Source organism: Salvelinus fontinalis, chromosome 1, assembly GCF_029448725.1.
Source record: "Salvelinus fontinalis isolate EN_2023a chromosome 1, ASM2944872v1, whole genome shotgun sequence".
NCBI classification, from domain to species: Eukaryota; Metazoa; Chordata; class Actinopteri; order Salmoniformes; family Salmonidae; genus Salvelinus; species Salvelinus fontinalis.
This window is the reverse complement of record NC_074665.1, coordinates 88,750,178-88,766,595: the sequence shown is the minus strand read 5'-3', so window position 1 is coordinate 88,766,595 and position 16,418 is coordinate 88,750,178. Positions and strand designations below refer to the sequence as shown.

Here is a 16,418-nt window from a genome sequence, read left to right as displayed (position 1 = left end):
TGGAAAAACATTAACTCTACATTCTAAACTGAATGTTAGACAGAATATCTAAACAAACTGGTTTTACCTGAAAATGGTTCTTAGAAAACCTGGGTCAAATTCTTGATTTAGTCTCGGTACAATGGAACCACTGGAATAGTTCCAAAAGTGGAAACCCCAAGCTAAACCCAGAGAACATAAAAAACTGGATTTGTTCTGACATTCGTGATTTATTGTTTCTAATGTTTGATTATTATAGTGTATGTTTGACATTTTTATGCACTGTAGGAGCTAGTAACACAATCATTTCGCTGCACCCTCATCTGCCAAACTGTGTATGCAACCAATAAACCCTCTGTAACATCTGCCAAACTGTGTATGCAAACAAGAAAACCCACTGTAACATCTGCCAAACTGTGTATGCAACCAATAAACCCTTTGTAACATCTGCCAAACTGTGTATGCAACCAATAAACCCTTTGTAACATCTGCCAAACTGTGCACGTGACCAATAAACACTCTGTAACATCTGCCAAACTGTATGCAACCAATAAACGCTCTGTAACATCTGCCAAGCTGTGTATGTGACCAATAAACCCACTGTAACATCTGCCAAGCTGTGTATGTGACCAATAAACCCACTGCAACATCTGCCAAACTGTGTACGTGACCAATAAACCTTCTGTAACATCTGCCAAACTGTGTATGCAACCAATAAACCCTCTGTAACATCTGCCAAACTGTGTACGTGACCAAAAAACCCTCTGTAACATCTGCCAAACTGTGTATGCAACCAATAAACCCTCTGTAACATCTGCCAAACTTTGTATGTGACCAATAAACCCACTGTAACATCTGCCAAACTGTGTGTGTGACCAATAAACCCTCTGTAACATCTGCCAAACTGTGTATGTGACGAATAAACCCACTGTAACATCTGCCAAACTGTGTATGTCACCAATAAACCCACTGTAACATCTGCCAAACTGTGTATGTGACCAATAAACCCTCTGTAACATCTGATAAACTGTGTATGTCACCAATAAACCGATCTGTAACATCTGCCAAACTGTGTATGTGACCAATAAACCCTCTGTAACATCTGATAAACTGTGTATGTCACCAATAAACCGATCTGTAACATCTGCCAAACGGTGTATGTGACTAATAAACCCGCTGTAACATCTGCCAAACTGTGTATGTCACCAATAAACCCATCTGTAACATCTGCCAAACTGTGTATGTGACCAATAAACCCTCTGTAACATCTGATAAACTGTGTATGTGACCAATAAACCCACTGTAACATCTGCCAAACTGTGTATGTCACCAATAAACCCATATGTAACATTTGCCAAACGGTGTATGTGACTACTAAACCCGCTGTAACATCTGCCAAACTGTATATGTGACCAATAATACCTCTGCAACATCTGCCAAACTGTGTATGTGACCAATAAACCCCTGTAACATCTGCCAAACTGTGTACGTGACCAATAAACCCTCTGTAACATCTGCCAAACTGTGTATGCAACCAATAAACCCTTTGTAACATCTGCCAAACTGTGCACGTGACCAATAAACACTCTGTAACATCTGCCAAACTGTATGCAACCAATAAACGCTCTGTAACATCTGCCAAGCTGTGTATGTGACCAATAAACCCACTGTAACATCTATCAAGCTGTGTATGTGACCAATAAACCCACTGCAACATCTGCCAAACTGTGTACGTGACCAATAAACCTTCTGTAACATCTGCCAAACTGTGTATGCAACCAATAAACCCTCTGTAACATCTGCCAAACTGTGTACGTGACCAAAAAACCCTCTGTAACATCTGCCAAACTGTGTATGCAACCAATAAACCCTCTGTAACATCTGCCAAACTTTGTATGTGACCAATAAACCCACTGTAACATCTGCCAAACTGTGTGTGTGACCAATAAACCCTCTGTAACATCTGCCAAACTGTGTATGTGACGAATAAACCCACTGTAACATCTGCCAAACTGTGTATGTCACCAATAAACCCACTGTAACATCTGCCAAACTGTGTATGTGACCAATAAACCCTCTGTAACATCTGATAAACTGTGTATGTCACCAATAAACCGATCTGTAACATCTGCCAAACTGTGTATGTGACCAATAAACCCTCTGTAACATCTGATAAACTGTGTATGTCACCAATAAACCGATCTGTAACATCTGCCAAACGGTGTATGTGACTAATAAACCCGCTGTAACATCTGCCAAACTGTGTATGTCACCAATAAACCCATCTGTAACATCTGCCAAACTGTGTATGTGACCAATAAACCCTCTGTAACATCTGATAAACTGTGTATGTGACCAATAAACCCACTGTAACATCTGCCAAACTGTGTATGTCACCAATAAACCCATATGTAACATTTGCCAAACGGTGTATGTGACTACTAAACCCGCTGTAACATCTGCCAAACTGTATATGTGACCAATAATACCTCTGCAACATCTGCCAAACTGTGTATGTGACCAATAAACCCCTGTAACATCTGCCAAACTGTGTACGTGACCAATAAACCCTCTGTAACATCTGCCAAACTGTGTATGCAACCAATAAACCCTCTGTAACATCTGCATAAACTGTGAATGCAACCAATAAACCCTCTGTAACATCTGCCAAACTGTGCACGCCACCAATAAACCCTCTGTAACATCTGCCAAACGGTGTATGTGACCAATAAACCCTCTGTAACATCTGCCAAACTGTGTAAGTGACCAATAAACCCTCTGTAACATCTGCCAAACTGTGTACGTGACCAATAAACCCACTGTAACATCTGCCAAACTGTGTACGTGACTAATAAACCCGCTGTAAAATCTGCCAAACTGTGTACGTGACCAATAAACCCTCTGTAACATCTGCCAAACTGTGTGTGTGACCAATAAACCCACTGTAATATCTGCCAAACTGTTTACGCGACCAATAAACCCTCTGTAACATCTGCCAAACTGTGTATGCAACCAAATAACCCACTGTAACATCTGCCAAACTGTGTATGGGACCAATAAACCCACTGTAACATCTGCCAAACTGTGTAAGTGACCAATAAACCCTCTGTAACATCTGCCAAACTGTGTACGTGACCAATAAACCCACTGTAACATCTGCCAAACTGTGTACGTGACTAATAAACCCGCTGTAAAATCTGCCAAACTGTGTACGTGACCAATAAACCCTCTGTAACATCTGCCAAACTGTGTGTGTGACCAATAAACCCACTGTAATATCTGCCAAACTGTTTACGCGACCAATAAACCCTCTGTAACATCTGCCAAACTGTGTATGCAACCAAATAACCCACTGTAACATCTGCCAAACTGTGTACGTGACCAATAAACCCTCTGTAACATCTGCCAAACTGTGTGTGTGACCAATAAACCCACTGTAATATCTGCCAAACTGTTTACGCGACCAATAAACCCTCTGTAACATCTGCCAAACTGTGTATGCAACCAAATAACCCACTGTAACATCTGCCAAACTGTGTATGTGACCAATAAACCCACTGTAACATCTGCCAAACTGTGTAAGTGACCAATAAACCCTCTGTAACATCTGCCAAACTGTGTACGTGACCAATAAACCCACTGTAACATCTGCCAAACTGTGTACGTGACTAATAAACCCGCTGTAACATCTGCCAAACTGTGTACGTGACCAATAAACCCTCTGTAACATCTGCCAAACTGTGTGTGTGACCAATAAACCCACTGTAATATCTGCCAAACTGTTTACGCGACCAATACACCCTCTGTAACATCTGCCAAACTGTGTATGCAACCAAATAACCCACTGTAACATCTGCCAAACTGTGTATGGGACCAATAAACCCACTGTAACATCTGCCAAACTGTGTATGTCACCAATAAACGCTCTGTAACATCTGCCAAGCTGTGTATGTGACCAATAAACCCACTGTAACATCTGCCAAACTGTGTATGTGACCAATAAACCCACTGTAACATCTGCCAAGCTGTGTATGTGACCAATAAACCCACTGTAACATCTGCCAAACTGTGTATGTGACCAATAAACCCTCTGCAACATCTGCCAAACTGTGTACGTGACAAATAAACCTTCTGTAACATCTGCCAAACTGTGTATGCAACCAATAAACCCTCTGTAACATCTGCCAAACTGTGTACGTGACCAAAAAACCCTCTGTAACATCTGCCAAACTGTGTATGCAACCAATAAACCCTCTGTAACATCTGCCAAACTTTGTATGTGACCAATAAACCCTCTGTAACATCTGCCAAACTGTGTATGTGACCAATAAACCCTCTGTAACATCTGCCAAACTGTGTATGTCACCAATAAACCCACTGTAACATCTGCCAAACTGTGTATGTGACCAATAAACCCTCTGTAACATCTGATAAACTGTGTATGTCACCAATAAACCGATCTGTAACATCTGCCAAACTGTGTATGTGACCAAATAAACCCTCTGTAACATCTGATAAACTGTGTATGTCACCAATAAACCGATCTGTAACATCTGCCAAACGGTGTATGTGACTAATAAACCCGCTGTAACATCTGCCAAACTGTGTATGTCACCAATAAACCCATCTGTAACATCTGCCAAACTGTGTATGTGACCAATAAACCCTCTGTAACATCTGCCAAACTGTGTATGTGACCAATAAACCCGCTGTAACATCTGCCAAACTTTGTATGTCACCAATAAACCCATCTGTAACATCTGCCAAACTGTGTATGTGACTACTAAACCCGCTGTAACATCTGCCAAACTGTATATGTGACCAATAATACCTCTGCAACATCTGCCAAACTGTGTATGTGACCAATAAACCCCTGTAACATCTGCCAAACTGTGTACGTGACCAATAAACCCTCTGTAACATCTGCCAAACTGTGTATGCAACCAATAAACCCTCTGTAACATCTGCATAAACTGTGAATGCAACCAATAAACCCTCTGTAACATCTGCCAAACTGTGCACGCCACCAATAAACCCTCTGTAACATCTGCCAAACGGTGTATGTGACCAATAAACCCTCTGTAACATCTGCCAAACTGTGTAAGTGACCAATAAACCCTCTGTAACATCTGCCAAACTGTGTATGTGACCAATAAACCCGCTGTAACATCTGCCAAACGTTGTATGTCACCAATGAACCCATCTGTAACATCTGCCAAACTGTGTATGTGACTACTAAACCCGCTGTAACATCTGCCAAACTGTATATGTGACCAATAATACCTCTGCAACATCTGCCAAACTGTGTATGTGACCAATAAACCCCTGTAACATCTGCCAAACTGTGTACGTGACCAATAAACCCTCTGTAACATCTGCCAAACTGTGTATGCAACCAATAAACCCTCTGTAACATCTGCATAAACTGTGAATGCAACCAATAAACCCTCTGTAACATCTGCCAAACTGTGCACGCCACCAATAAACCCTCTGTAACATCTGCCAAACGGTGTATGTGACCAATAAACCCTCTGTAACATCGGCCAAACTGTGTAAGTGACCAATAAACCCTCTGTAACATCTGCCAAACTGTGTACGTGACCAATAAACCCACTGTAACATCTGCCAAACTGTGTACGTGACTAATAAACCCGCTGTAAAATCTGCCAAACTGTGTACGTGACCAATAAACCCTCTGTAACATCTGCCAAACTGTGTGTGTGACCAATAAACCCACTGTAATATCTGCCAAACTGTTTACGCGACCAATAAACCCTCTGTAACATCTGCCAAACTGTGTATGCAACCAAATAACCCACTGTAACATCTGCCAAACTGTGTATGGGACCAATAAACCCACTGTAACATCTGCCAAACTGTGTAAGTGACCAATAAACCCTCTGTAACATCTGCCAAACTGTGTACGTGACCAATAAACCCACTGTAACATCTGCCAAACTGTGTACGTGACTAATAAACCCGCTGTAAAATCTGCCAAACTGTGTACGTGACCAATAAACCCTCTGTAACATCTGCCAAACTGTGTGTGTGACCAATAAACCCACTGTAATATCTGCCAAACTGTTTACGCGACCAATAAACCCTCTGTAACATCTGCCAAACTGTGTATGCAACCAAATAACCCACTGTAACATCTGCCAAACTGTGTACGTGACCAATAAACCCTCTGTAACATCTGCCAAACTGTGTGTGTGACCAATAAACCCACTGTAATATCTGCCAAACTGTTTACGCGACCAATACACCCTCTGTAACATCTGCCAAACTGTGTATGCAACCAAATAACCCACTGTAACATCTGCCAAACTGTGTATGGGACCAATAAACCCACTGTAACATCTGCCAAACTGTGTATGTCACCAATAAACGCTCTGTAACATCTGCCAAGCTGTGTATGTGACCAATAAACCCACTGTAACATCTGCCAAACTGTGTATGTGACCAATAAACCCACTGTAACATCTGCCAAACTGTGTATGTGACCAATAAACCCTCTGTAACATCTGCCAAACTGTGTATGTGACCAATAAACCCTCTGTAACATCTGCCAAACGTTGTATGTCACCAATAAACCCATCTGTAACATCTGCCAAACTGTGTATGTGACCAATAAACCCTCTGTAACATCTGCCAAACTGTGTGTGTGACCAATAAACCCACTGTAATATCTGCCAAACTGTTTACGCGACCAATAAACCCTCTGTAACATCTGCCAAACTGTGTATGCAACCAAATAACCCACTGTAACATCTGCCAAACTGTGTACGTGACCAATAAACCCTCTGTAACATCTGCCAAACTGTGTGTGTGACCAATAAACCCACTGTAATATCTGCCAAACTGTTTACGCGACCAATAGACCCTCTGTAACATCTGCCAAACTGTGTATGCAACCAAATAACCCACTGTAACATCTGCCAAACTGTGTATGGGACCAATAAACCCACTGTAACATCTGCCAAACTGTGTAAGTGACCAATAAACCCTCTGTAACATCTGCCAAACTGTGTACGTGACCAATAAACCCACTGTAACATCTGCCAAACTGTGTACGTGACTAATAAACCCGCTGTAACATCTGCTAAACTGTGTACGTGACCAATAAACCCTCTGTAACATCTGCCAAACTGTGTGTGTGACCAATAAACCCACTGTAATATCTGCCAAACTGTTTACGCGACCAATACACCCTCTGTAACATCTGCCAAACTGTGTATGCAACCAAATAACCCACTGTAACATCTGCCAAACTGTGTATGGGACCAATAAACCCACTGTAACATCTGCCAAACTGTGTATGTCACCAATAAACGCTCTGTAACATCTGCCAAGCTGTGTATGTGACCAATAAACCCACTGTAACATCTGCCAAACTGTGTATGTGACCAATAAACCCACTGTAACATCTGCCAAACTGTGTATGTGACCAATAAACCCTCTGTAACATCTGCCAAACTGTGTATGTGACCAATAAACCCGCTGTAACATCTGCCAAACGTTGTATGTCACCAATAAACCCATCTGTAACATCTGCCAAACTGTGTATGTGACCAATAAACCCTCTGTAACATCTGCCAAACTGTGTATGTGACCAATAAACCCGCTGTAACATCTGCCAAACGTTGTATGTCACCAATAAACCCATCTGTAACATCTGCCAAACTGTGTATGTGACTACTAAACCCGCTGTAACATCTGCCAAACTGTATATGTGACCAATAATACCTCTGCAACATCTGCCAAACTGTGTATGTGACCAATAAACCCCTGTAACATCTGCCAAACTGTGTACGTGACCAATAAACCCTCTGTAACATCTGCCAAACTGTGTATGCAACCAATAAACCCTCTGTAACATCTGCCAAACTGTGCACGCCACCAATAAACCCTCTGTAACATCTGCCAAACGGTGTATGTGACCAATAAACCCTCTGTAACATCTGCCAAACTGTGTAAGTGACCAATAAACCCTCTGTAACATCTGCCAAACTGTGTATGTGACCAATAAACCCGCTGTAACATCTGCCAAACGTTGTATGTCACCAATACACCCATCTGTAACATCTGCCAAACTGTGTATGTGACTACTAAACCCGCTGTAACATCTGCCAAACTGTATATGTGACCAATAATACCTCTGCAACATCTGCCAAACTGTGTATGTGACCAATAAACCCCTGTAACATCTGCCAAACTGTGTACGTGACCAATAAACCCTCTGTAACATCTGCCAAACTGTGTATGCAACCAATAAACCCTCTGTAACATCTGCATAAACTGTGAATGCAACCAATAAACCCTCTGTAACATCTGCCAAACTGTGCACGCCACCAATAAACCCTCTGTAACATCTGCCAAACGGTGTATGTGACCAATAAACCCTCTGTAACATCTGCCAAACTGTGTAAGTGACCAATAAACCCTCTGTAACATCTGCCAAACTGTGTACGTGACCAATAAACCCACTGTAACATCTGCCAAACTGTGTACGTGACTAATAAACCCGCTGTAAAATCTGCCAAACTGTGTACGTGACCAATAAACCCTCTGTAACATCTGCCAAACTGTGTGTGTGACCAATAAACCCACTGTAATATCTGCCAAACTGTTTACGCGACCAATAAACCCTCTGTAACATCTGCCAAACTGTGTATGCAACCAAATAACCCACTGTAACATCTGCCAAACTGTGTATGGGACCAATAAACCCACTGTAACATCTGCCAAACTGTGTAAGTGACCAATAAACCCTCTGTAACATCTGCCAAACTGTGTACGTGACCAATAAACCCACTGTAACATCTGCCAAACTGTGTACGTGACTAATAAACCCGCTGTAAAATCTGCCAAACTGTGTACGTGACCAATAAACCCTCTGTAACATCTGCCAAACTGTGTGTGTGACCAATAAACCCACTGTAATATCTGCCAAACTGTTTACGCGACCAATAAACCCTCTGTAACATCTGCCAAACTGTGTATGCAACCAAATAACCCACTGTAACATCTGCCAAACTGTGTACGTGACCAATAAACCCTCTGTAACATCTGCCAAACTGTGTGTGTGACCAATAAACCCACTGTAATATCTGCCAAACTGTTTACGCGACCAATAAACCCTCTGTAACATCTGCCAAACTGTGTATGCAACCAAATAACCCACTGTAACATCTGCCAAACTGTGTATGGGACCAATAAACCCACTGTAACATCTGCCAAACTGTGTAAGTGACCAATAAACCCTCTGTAACATCTGCCAAACTGTGTACGTGACCAATAAACCCACTGTAACATCTGCCAAACTGTGTACGTGACTAATAAACCCGCTGTAACATCTGCCAAACTGTGTACGTGACCAATAAACCCTCTGTAACATCTGCCAAACTGTGTGTGTGACCAATAAACCCACTGTAATATCTGCCAAACTGTTTACGCGACCAATACACCCTCTGTAACATCTGCCAAACTGTGTATGCAACCAAATAACCCACTGTAACATCTGCCAAACTGTGTATGGGACCAATAAACCCACTGTAACATCTGCCAAACTGTGTATGTCACCAATAAACGCTCTGTAACATCTGCCAAGCTGTGTATGTGACCAATAAACCCACTGTAACATCTGCCAAACTGTGTATGTGACCAATAAACCCACTGTAACATCTGCCAAGCTGTGTATGTGACCAATAAACCCACTGTAACATCTGCCAAACTGTGTATGTGACCAATAAACCCTCTGCAACATCTGCCAAACTGTGTACGTGACAAATAAACCTTCTGTAACATCTGCCAAACTGTGTATGCAACCAATAAACCCTCTGTAACATCTGCCAAACTGTGTATGCAACCAATAAACCCTCTGTAACATCTGCCAAACTTTGTATGTGACCAATAAACCCTCTGTAACATCTGCCAAACTGTGCATGTGACCAATAAACCCTCTGTAACATCTGCCAAACTGTGTATGTCACCAATAAACCCACTGTAACATCTGCCAAACTGTGTATGTCACCAATAAACCCTCTGTAACATCTGATAAACTGTGTATGTCACCAATAAACCGATCTGTAACATCTGCCAAACTGTGTATGTGACCAATAAACCCTCTGTAACATCTGATAAACTGTGTATGTCACCAATAAACCGATCTGTAACATCTGCCAAACGGTGTATGTGACTAATAAACCCGCTGTAACATCTGCCAAACTGTGTATGTCACCAATAAACCCATCTGTAACATCTGCCAAACTGTGTATGTGACCAATAAACCCTCTGTAACATCTGCCAAACTGTGTATGTGACCAATAAACCCGCTGTAACATCTGCCAAACGTTGTATGTCACCAATAAACCCATCTGTAACATCTGCCAAACTGTGTATGTGACTACTAAACCCGCTGTAACATCTGCCAAACTGTATATGTGACCAATAATACCTCTGCAACATCTGCCAAACTGTGTATGTGACCAATAAACCCCTGTAACATCTGCCAAACTGTGTACGTGACCAATAAACCCCCTGTAACATCTGCCAAACTGTGTATGCAACCAATAAACCCTCTGTAACATCTGCATAAACTGTGAATGCAACCAATAATCCCTCTGTAACATCTGCAAAACTGTGCACGCCACCAATAAACCCTCTGTAACATCTGCCAAACTGTGTAAGTGACCAATAAACCCTCTGTAACATCTGCCAAACTGTGTATGTGACCAATAAACCCACTGTAACATCTGCCAAATTGTGTACGTGACTAATAAACCCACTGTAACATCTGCCAAACCGTGTACGTGACCAATAAACCCTCTGTAACATCTGCCAAACTGTGTGTGTGACCAATAAACCCACTGTAATATCTGCCAAACTGTTTACGCGACCAATAAACCCTCTGTAACATCTGCCAAACTGTGTGTGCAACCAAATAACCCACTGTAACATCTGCCAAACTGTGTGTGTGACCAGTAAACCCACTGTAATATCTGTCAAACTGTGTACGTGACCAATAAACCCACTGTAACATCTGCCAAACTGTGTATGGGTCCAATAAACCCACTGTAATATCTGTCAAACTGTGTACGTGACCAATAAACCCTCTGTAACATCTGCCAAACTGTGTGTGTGACCAATAAACCCACTGTAATATCTGTCAAACTGTGTACATGACCAATAAACCCACTGTAACATCTGCCAAACTGTGTATGGGACCAATAAACCCACTGTAACATCTGCCAAACTGTGTATGTCACCAATAAACCCTCTGTAACATCTGCCAAACTGTGGATGTCACCAATAAACCCGCTGTAACATCTGCAAAACTGTGTATGTCACCAATAAACCCTCTGTAACATCTGCCAAACTATGTACGGGACCAATAAACCCATCTGTAACATCTGCCAAGCTATGTATGCAACCAATAAACCCTCTGTAACATCTGCCAAGCTGTGCATGCAACCAATAAACTTTGATTTGATTTGGATTTGTTCTACTTTCAATTTGACCCAGGTCTGGGCCTTGGTGTCAGGCAAAGGAGGGAGTATGTGTTGAATTTGACCCAGGTCTGGGCCTTGGTGTCAGGCAAAGGAGGGAGTATGTGTTGAATTTGACCCAGGTCTGGGCCTTGGTGTCAGGCAAAGGAGGGAGTATGTGTTGAATTTGACCCAGGTCTGGGCCTTGGTGCCAGGCAAAGGAGGGAGTATGTGTTGAATTTGACCCAGGTCTGGGCCTTGGTGTCAGGCAAAGGAGGGAGTATGTGTTGAATTTGACCCAGGTCTGGGTCTTGGTGTCAGGCAAAGGTGTCACGTTCCTGACCTGTTTTCTGTTGTTTTTGTATGTGTATAATGGTCAGGGCGTGAGTTTTGGGTGGGCAGTCTATGTTTTCTGTTTCTATGTTGGTTTTGGGTTGCCTGGTATGGCTCTTAATTAGAGGCAGGTGTTTTGCGTTTTCCTCTAATTGAGAGTCATATTTAGGTAGGGTGTTCTCACTGTTTGTTTGTGGGTGATTGTCTCCTGTTTCGTTCATGTCTGTACCATACGGGACTGTTTGGCTGTTCGTTCGTTTGATGTAGTCTGTTCCTGTCCGTGAGTTCTACGTTTAGTTATGTAAGTTCATGTTCAGGTTTTCGTCTACGTCGTTTTCTTATTTTGTAATTTTGTAAGTGTTTTGTTTTTCGTTTTTGCCGTCGTATTCAAATAAAGAGATGGCTTATTTTCCTACTGCTGCGTATTGGTCCACTGATCCTTCTCTCCTCTCCTCGTCCGAGGAAGAGGAGGACAACAGCCCTTACAGAATCACCCACCAAACTAGGACCAAGCGGCAAGGGAAAGCTCAACCGAGCAACCAGGACTCCTGGACTTGGGAGGAGATCCTGGACGGTAAAGGACCCTGGGCTCAGCCAGGGGAATATCGCCGTCCCAAGGCGGAGTTGGTAGCAGCGAAGGCAGAGAGGCGCTGGTATGAGGAGGCAGCGCGGCGACGCGGTTGGGAGCCCGTGAGTCAGACCCAAAAATTTCTTGGGGGGGGGGCACACGAGGAGTGTGGCAAAGCCGGGTAGGATACCTGAGCCAACTCCCCGTGCTTACCGTGGAGTGAGAGGGCGTCGTACTGGTAAGACACCGTGTTATGCGGTAAAGCGCACAGTGTCCCCAGTACGCGTGCTTAGCCCAGTGCGGGCTATTCCACCTTGCCGCACTGGGAGGGCTAAGTTGGGCATCGAGCTGGATGTCATGAAGCCGGCCCAACGCATCTGGCCACCAGTGCGTCTCCTCGGGCCGGCATACATGGCACCAGCCTTACGAATGGTGTCCCCGGTTTGCCAGTATAGCCCAGTGCAGGGCTACGGGCACCATTCAACCTGGTAAGGTTGGGCAGGCTCGGTGCTCAAGAGCACGTGTCCTCCTTCACGGTCCGGTATACCCGGTGCCACCTCCATGTACCAGTCCTCCGGTGGCAGCCCCCCGTACCAGGCTGTCTCTCCGGGTTCTCTCTCCAGCTGTTTCCTCCTCTCCAGCGCAGCCAGTGCCTATACCACGCACCAGGCTGTCTCTCCGTCTCCTCCCTACAGAGCCGTCCTGCCATGACCAGCCAGAGCCGTCCTGCCATGACCAGCCAGAGCCGTCCTGCCATGACCAGCCAGAGCCGTCCTGCCATGACCTGCCAGAGCCGTCCAGCCAGGACCAGCCAGAGCCGTCCAGCCAGGACCTGCCAGAGCCGTCCAGCCAGGACCTGCCAGAGCCGTCCAGCCAGGACCTGCCAGAGTCCCTCCAGCCAGGACCTGCCAGAGTCCCTCCAGCCAGGACCTGCCAGAGTCCCTCCAGCCAGGACCTGCCAGAGTCCCTCCAGCCAGGACCTGCCAGAGTCCCTCCAGCCAGGACCTGCCAGAGTCCCTCCAGCCAGGACCTGCCAGAGTCCCTCAGCCAGGATCTGCCAGAGTTCCTCAGCCGGGACCTGCCGCCCCTTATCCCGGTGCTGCTCCTTGTCCCAGTGCTGCCCCTTGTCCCGGTGCTGCCCCTTGTCCCGGTGCTGCCCCTTGTCCCGGTGCTGCCCCTTATCCCGGTGCTGCCCCTTGTCCCGGTGCTGCCCCTTATCCCGGTGCTGGTCCTTATCCCGGTGCTGCCCCTTATCCCGGTGCTGGTCCTTATCCCGGTGCTGCCCCTTATCCCGGTGCTGCCCCTTATCCCGGTGCTGGCCTTTCATTTAGGGGGTTTTAGTTGGAGGGTGGTCATTGGGAGGGGAATACAGAAGCGGGGAGTGACTATGGTGGTGTGGGGACAGCGTCCGGAGCCTGAGCCACCACCGTGGTCAACTGCCCACCCAGACCCTCCCCTGGACTTTGTGCTGGTGCGCCCGGCGTTCGCACCTTGAGGGGGAGGTTCTGTCACGTTCCTGACCTGTTTTCTGTTGTTTTTATATGTGTATAATGGTCAGGGCGTGAGTTTTGGGTGGGCAGTCTATGTTTTCTGTTTCTATGTTGGTTTTGGGTTGCCTGGTATGGCTCTTAATTAGAGGCAGGTGTTTTGCGTTTTCCTCTAATTGAGAGTCATATTTAGGTAGGGTGTTCTCACTGTTTGTTTGTGGGTGATTGTCTCCTGTTTCGTTCATGTCTGTACCATACGGGACTGTTTGGCTGTTTGTTCGTTTGATGTAGTCTGTTCCTGTCCGTGAGTTCTACGTTTAGTTATGTAAGTTCATGTTCAGGTTTTCGTCTACGTCGTTTTCTTATTTTGTAATTTTGTAAGTGTTTTGTTTTTCGTTTTTGCCGTCGTATTCAAATAAAGAGATGGCTTATTTTCCTACTGCTGCGTATTGGTCCACTGATTCTTCTCTCCTCTCCTCGTCCGAGGAAGAGGAGGACAACAGCCCTTACAAAAGGAGGGAGTATGTGTTGAATTTGACCCAGGTCTGGGTCTTGGTGTCAGGGACAGGGACAGGAGGCAGCATGTGTATAGGAGAAAGGAACTCACTGGATGCCTAGCTTCTTGCGGTGACTGAGTGAGAAGCCATCATTGGTGAGCGCACTCAGAATGATGGCTGGGTAAACAACGTATTTCTCAAAACACAGCAGGCCAACGTACAGACGCTCAAACCACATCAACTGAGCATTGTCTGGAAAATGAAATCAACTTTAATCACGAAACGCTGTTCATTATATTTGCAGCATTGACACATATTTATAGTCCTTCTTGGCATGTGAATATGGATCAATGACTACACTGCATGCCTTGGTTTTGGATTTTAAGAGTGGGAATGAAAACTGATATAAATGGGAAATAACCTCAAAGCAACCTCAGACAAAGATGAAGGCACAGAGAGGAGGTGCCCCAAATAACTGGGCCCACATATGTGTATAGAACTATAGGCTATTAAATGTAGTCTTTCATCAAATGTTCTATAAAATATGCTAGAGAGACATATATGCTAGAGAGACACAAAAGGCCTACTGTAGGAAAGACCACATTGTGCCAGAAAACATTTCAAACATCCAATAAATAAGCTAGGACTGACCTCTGGGCTCATACTGGGAGTACTCATTGCTCTTTAGTACTGGGTGAGAGATCCAGAGCCAAGGGTGGTGCTTCCGTAACTGAGGTATGAGATAGTGGGTGACAAAGCCCACAGTCCCTGCCAGAGCATACAGTACTATGGTCACAAAGGGCTGTGGAGAGAAAGGGAGAGAGGGGGAGAGAGGGAGAGAAGGAGAAAGAGGTGATGAGAGAGAGAGGGAATGAGAGAGCGGGGGAGAGAGAGGGGGGGAGAGGCGGAGAGAGAGAGAAAGAGAGAGAGAGAGAGAAAGTGGGCGAGAAAGAGAGAGGAAGCGAAAGGGAGAGAGAGAAAGAGAGAAGGGGGGAAAGAGGAAGAGAGAGAGGCGGAGAGGGAGGGGAGAGGGATTACAGAGGGTTTATTGACTGAATACCAAACCGATGCAAAAACATTTTATTTACGACACGAAAGTAATTATTTCCTGATGAAACAACATTGTTTTATGACGCAAGACATTCATGACACATAGTTTAGGGATGGTGTTTGGCGGTAGGAAACCCACCTTAGGGACAGGAAGACAGTGCTTGAAGTAATAGCAAAGGTTAAAATGTAGGCAATGGAGCAGACCACAAGATCCGAAAGAAGAATCTCCTTCTGCAAAAGCAAAATCAAATTATCCAATATCACAACGGAATGTAATAGTGTGTTAAAGTCAAACTAAAACGGGGGACAGCGTTTGAGTGGAACAAATACATTTAGAAGTATAGGAGACAATGCAAGTCTCTTGACTTACCACTGAATTCATGAGGTTCTCAGGAAGAGGGTCCCTGATGTCTTCTGAGTCTTCCCCCTCTTCCTCACTGTCCACAAGAGTGGGCATCAGTTTGGATTTGATTATTGACCTGTCGTGGTCAACAAAGAAGAATGTCTTTACACTACCACCTCTCATAAAGTCAGCATGTTAGCAGGTATTACAATTAGGAGGATTAGGCAGCTTACATCAGTACAGTCGGGTCACTGTTCTGCCCACTCAGATGGTAGGAGAGAATCACCAGCAAGCCACAGAACCCAGAGAACAAGGCTGGGATGTGCTGTTCATCCCAGGGCTCCTTCAGAATAGAATAGAATCAAATATAAATATTGATAATGGCACCTAGGCAGAACATCTATTTTAAAATGTTGACTGCCAACCATCCTCTATAAAAACAGAGAACTGCTAATGGTTGCCTCATTCAGGCCTAATATTTGTAAGGATGAATATGGACACGTTGCTTTCCTGCAGGGATAGTGGCATACCTTTTCCCATCAGAGAGCCTTCTTAAGGCTATTTACAATGTTTGACTTCAACCCGTTTTACCAGCCGTTTGGAATACTAAATCATCGCCCAAGCAGAACAGTGCTTTCACTAGCCTGGAGGAAGAGAGAGCTGCTACCCAAAAAG

The 16,418-nt window shown here is 44.5% G+C and overlaps 1 protein-coding gene across 1 annotated transcript in view; it reads right to left on the bottom strand.

The window, feature by feature from the left end:
• The window catches only part of LOC129861110 (pecanex-like protein 2), a 47,375-nt gene that overhangs the window by 18,698 nt on the left and 12,259 nt on the right, over positions 1–16,418 (bottom strand). Inside the window, 5 exon segments of the mRNA XM_055932286.1 lie at positions 14,461–14,602; positions 15,002–15,152; positions 15,536–15,631; positions 15,771–15,879; positions 15,977–16,086. Of these exon segments, the coding sequence (XP_055788261.1) occupies positions 14,461–14,602; positions 15,002–15,152; positions 15,536–15,631; positions 15,771–15,879; positions 15,977–16,086 (608 nt within the window).